This window comes from Branchiostoma belcheri, unplaced genomic scaffold, assembly GCF_001625305.1.
Source record: "Branchiostoma belcheri isolate BF01 breed outbred unplaced genomic scaffold, Haploidv18h27 scaffold66, whole genome shotgun sequence".
Lineage (NCBI taxonomy): Eukaryota > Metazoa > Chordata > Leptocardii > Amphioxiformes > Branchiostomatidae > Branchiostoma > Branchiostoma belcheri.
This window is the reverse complement of record NW_017804309.1, coordinates 857,769-861,606: the sequence shown is the minus strand read 5'-3', so window position 1 is coordinate 861,606 and position 3,838 is coordinate 857,769. Positions and strand designations below refer to the sequence as shown.

The window sequence follows — 3,838 nt, the reverse complement described above, 5'->3', positions numbered from 1 at the left end:
TGGACGACTTACCAGGTCTATCGGCACCAGAAGCGTCACTGTCACAGGTGTACGCACGTTGGTTGGACGTCTCGGGGTCACGTCGGAGCGTCGATCGTGAAGCAGCTGTTCAACAAGTCAACGTTGAAATTTCCCTGCCAGCTCAAAGTGACTGTGCACGCTGAGAATTTTAAGGAAGTGGGTGTTGCTCCCTTGCCTTTATTTAGTAAACTAACCCTGCAGCCAATGAAGGCCGCTCATTCATATGCTGATGACCGGTTTGGGCGCCAACATCACTCATCAGCCAGTGCAGTGCAGTGGGACATGCGCGCGGGAGGCTAATCATAGAGATGGATATCTGACCTGGAAAGACCAGTTGTATGATGGACTTTATCCTTAGATATCTACAACAGCAGCCGTTTCAGGCTCTACTTTGTAAAATGGACTGCTTTTTCTTTTCCTCATTTGGAATTTTTACTAATAGAGATAAAAAGGGCCATAGAACAATCGAGGAGGACCTCCTTGGTACAATGAAGCGATGTAGAACACACAACTTAGCACCAAAAATCGACATTAAGCTAAACAATTTATTGACATATTTGGCCATTTTTCGGCAGAAATTTTTTAATGATGTGATAGTTTTATAGTCCTTAAGTCAGAGAAAGCACAAGTCAAGTCGCATTAATATGGAAATTGTAGCGTTGGCACCAAAAATTGTATTAATATTCCTGATGCGCACTTGATAGACAATTTTGTCCCACCAGTAACGAATGTTGGCTCCGACATGATAAAAGACGAGCCAATTAGGCCATGTTGATTTGATTATATGGATGACATCCGCGCGCGCATGAATTTTCGGCCGTTTCCAAAAAAAAAAAAAAGTTTTCAACCATACTGTAAATCGTGCAAAACAGTTGCTAAATGAGCAAAAATATACCATAAGTTGCAAGGAAAACATTTAGAAACGATACCAATGTCGTAGAATGCCAAAATCAAAGGAAAAGGGACAAAAATGTAAAGAAATGAATTCGAAGAGTAGATTATTCGCCATAACATATTCTGTGCCATTTGTTCCACCTTCTTGACCACGTAGATTTCATAGTGAAAGCAACTTTTTTTTTTGTGCAAAACTTTTTTTTTTATTCGCACGCGCGCATCAGTTTTGGGGTTCCCAGAGGATGTCATCCATATAATTAAATCAACATGGCCTTATGATAAGCCCAGCGGAATGTGACCTGCATGCTTGTATTATCCGCGTTGGTAGACACGCCCTTTCAGAAGAATTGTTCGTGCCTTTTGATAGCACGTCGGCAGAACGTACTGCGCTTGCTCATAACCCTGATTTTTCCCGGTTTTCGTTGGATTTTTGGTCAACGTTGCATTAGAATTTTCCATGTTGCAGAGGATGTCTTTTCCAACACAACATTTGGAAACTACAGACGGAATGTTAACCTTATATGCGCAAATACAACCTTATATGAGACGTTCTGCCGAAGTGCTACGAACAATACATTACGGGTTTCGCGCAGGTGCAGTACGTTCTGCCGACGTGCTCCTTTTGATATGCTTAACCGCACTACGTTTGCGTCAGAAAAAATAACAGTTAAACCAGTTGACCCATTATAGTGGTCTGCGACTTTAACGCTCGAGGGCGGATGTAGGGTTCGGCTCTGTGTTTCACGCGTTTTTAGGCTTATCCAACTACCGGTATTGTACATCTAAATCTAACATCTAAATCATTGATCCTGATATTTTCCTATTATTTTACCTTTACTTTCTGCAAACTACGCGTAGATGTTTTGATGGATCTTAATTGTCTTCAGCACTGAGTTTTTTCTACCAATGGGCAAGAAGTTTATATAGTTGTACACCAGTAGTAAGTACTAAATCAATTATTGCCTTGCAATTCAGTTGTACACATACACAGTCAACAAGTATGATGTGACAAGTGAGATAATACATTCATCTTTATTTTGTAAGAAGTTGTTTGATCTTGGGGAACAGCTTGAGTGCATTTTGTGTTGTCACTTGCATCACGGTTTCCATGGAGACACCCTTGATCCTGGCAATGTGCTCACAGGAGACCTTGATGTTCATTGGTTCATTTCTCTCCTGCAAGACAAGGAATACTAAAATGTACCAGGACACTAGTATTGTCAACATACATTGTACAAGCACAAGTATATTTCAGAAAGGAAACATGTTGAAAAACAATTCTGCAATGTTTCCATCACTCAGATGCCAGATCAATGAGTGAGTGAGTAACTGAGATGTCAAATGTTATGTCCCTTGCCGGCAGTCAACTCCCAAAAAAAGCTAGGTTTGCTTGGTACTTGCTGGGGATGGTTACATAACCAGAAACACATATTTCCCCAGGCTTACCATTTTGACAGGCCCCAGTGCAGGTGAGTCTGTCTCCAGCATCAGGTTATCCAGGGGGATGGCCTTCACAAGCTTCTGTTTCTGCATGACGGACATTCAAGCTCCAAACTTTTAAAATCAATATTATCCAGAATCTTCTGTATTGTAAGAAATATTACTTAATCCTATTTGTAAGGATCACAAAAATTACTGAAAACAAAGGTTTTAGTTGCAATATAAGGAAACTGGTGCCTAAACTCAGATTATGCAGAAGCTGAACTAAGACAGAAAACCCACCTGTTCACTCCTGACAATGCAGGGAGGAACAGAGAAGAAGTACCCACTCTGGACCCCCTGCAGAGCTACAGACACCTTCCCATCAAAGGCATGCAGCAGCACTTTGGTGGCACCTGGGCAAGAAAGGCAGAGTGCCGTTTTAGTCGACTTGAAAGACAATGACATAATAAATGTATCCAGTTGTGAATATAATGCAATATAGGTTGAAAAAACATGTCAAGTACAATGTACCTTGTTCTTTCAGCAGCTGAATAACAGGTCTCCCTGCAGAGCGTGAGTGCACATTTCTGTGGAACATGTAAATGAAATTATGATGACATCTACATACATAGTAATATTTTTGATGTGAGAAAAACAGGTAGCACAAAATCTGTTTCACACAACAACAAAAAGACAGGTGAGTGCTAGTGTCTGCTGTGAAAAAGGAACGTAGAAAACTGTTAACTTACACTGGTAAATCATGCTTCTTGGCCAAGTCAATCTGAAGATGCAAATCAAGAAAATCATTCTAGAGCAATCTACAAGGAGCATGTCTATTGTGACATGAGTAGAAACAATTTTGAAGGAATCTGTGCACTGAAAATAAACTTCCTTTCCACCAAAATTCTGCTGTAGCATTTAAACAACAGTAGTAAACCAGTATTAATCCACTTTACCCTGGATCCTAAACTTTAAGTATCCTTACTGGTTGTACTCCAGGATTGCTGCAAAACATAAAGCACTTTAGAGTCAACATTGGCACCGCTGGCATGATCTGCTGGTTTTCTGACAGGGTAGAGTACAGTAAAAACAGATGAAACTTTAAAATTTTGTGCTTCAACGCCTGCTTAGAGATTAGATGAAAACCTTAAGTACATTTATCCCATGTGCCGAATCTCACCTGCCTTGCAAACACCTGTCTCTGCACGTCTTTGTCAGAGTCACCCTTTACGTTGAATGGTGTGAAGTCCAAACCAACCTGTACAATAAAACACAAAGGACCAAATGTTGAACACAGGACATTTTTACAAGGAATAACTGACATCAGGGAAGTCAATAAATAGACATTAATAGTGAAAAACGTACCTCACCAATACCAACTAACTTTTCCACATTATCTCCTATCACTGGTTCCACTTGCCCAAGGTCCTGGAAAATATTGAGCATTCATGATTTGGGTTCAAGGAAGAAAAAAACAAAATAAGACATAGCATAAACAAAT

The 3,838-nt window shown here is 40.3% G+C and overlaps 1 protein-coding gene across 3 annotated transcripts in view; it reads right to left on the bottom strand.

Annotated features, from left to right (window-relative positions):
* Positions 1 to 1,933: 1,933 nt before the first annotated feature.
* The window catches only part of LOC109483708 (putative deoxyribonuclease TATDN3), a 3,099-nt gene continuing 1,194 nt past the window's right edge, over positions 1,934 to 3,838 (bottom strand). For all 3 annotated transcript variants that reach the window (XM_019786750.1, XM_019786751.1, XM_019786752.1), the window contains 7 exons: positions 3,703 to 3,765; positions 3,518 to 3,595; positions 3,087 to 3,118; positions 2,869 to 2,924; positions 2,638 to 2,750; positions 2,362 to 2,442; positions 1,934 to 2,091 (listed from right to left, as the gene is read on the bottom strand). In XM_019786750.1, coding sequence (XP_019642309.1) covers positions 1,948 to 2,091; positions 2,362 to 2,442; positions 2,638 to 2,750; positions 2,869 to 2,924; positions 3,087 to 3,118; positions 3,518 to 3,595; positions 3,703 to 3,765 — 567 coding nt within the window. In that variant the 3' untranslated portion in view covers positions 1,934 to 1,947. The remainder of the gene's footprint in view (positions 2,092 to 2,361; positions 2,443 to 2,637; positions 2,751 to 2,868; positions 2,925 to 3,086; positions 3,119 to 3,517; positions 3,596 to 3,702; positions 3,766 to 3,838) is intronic.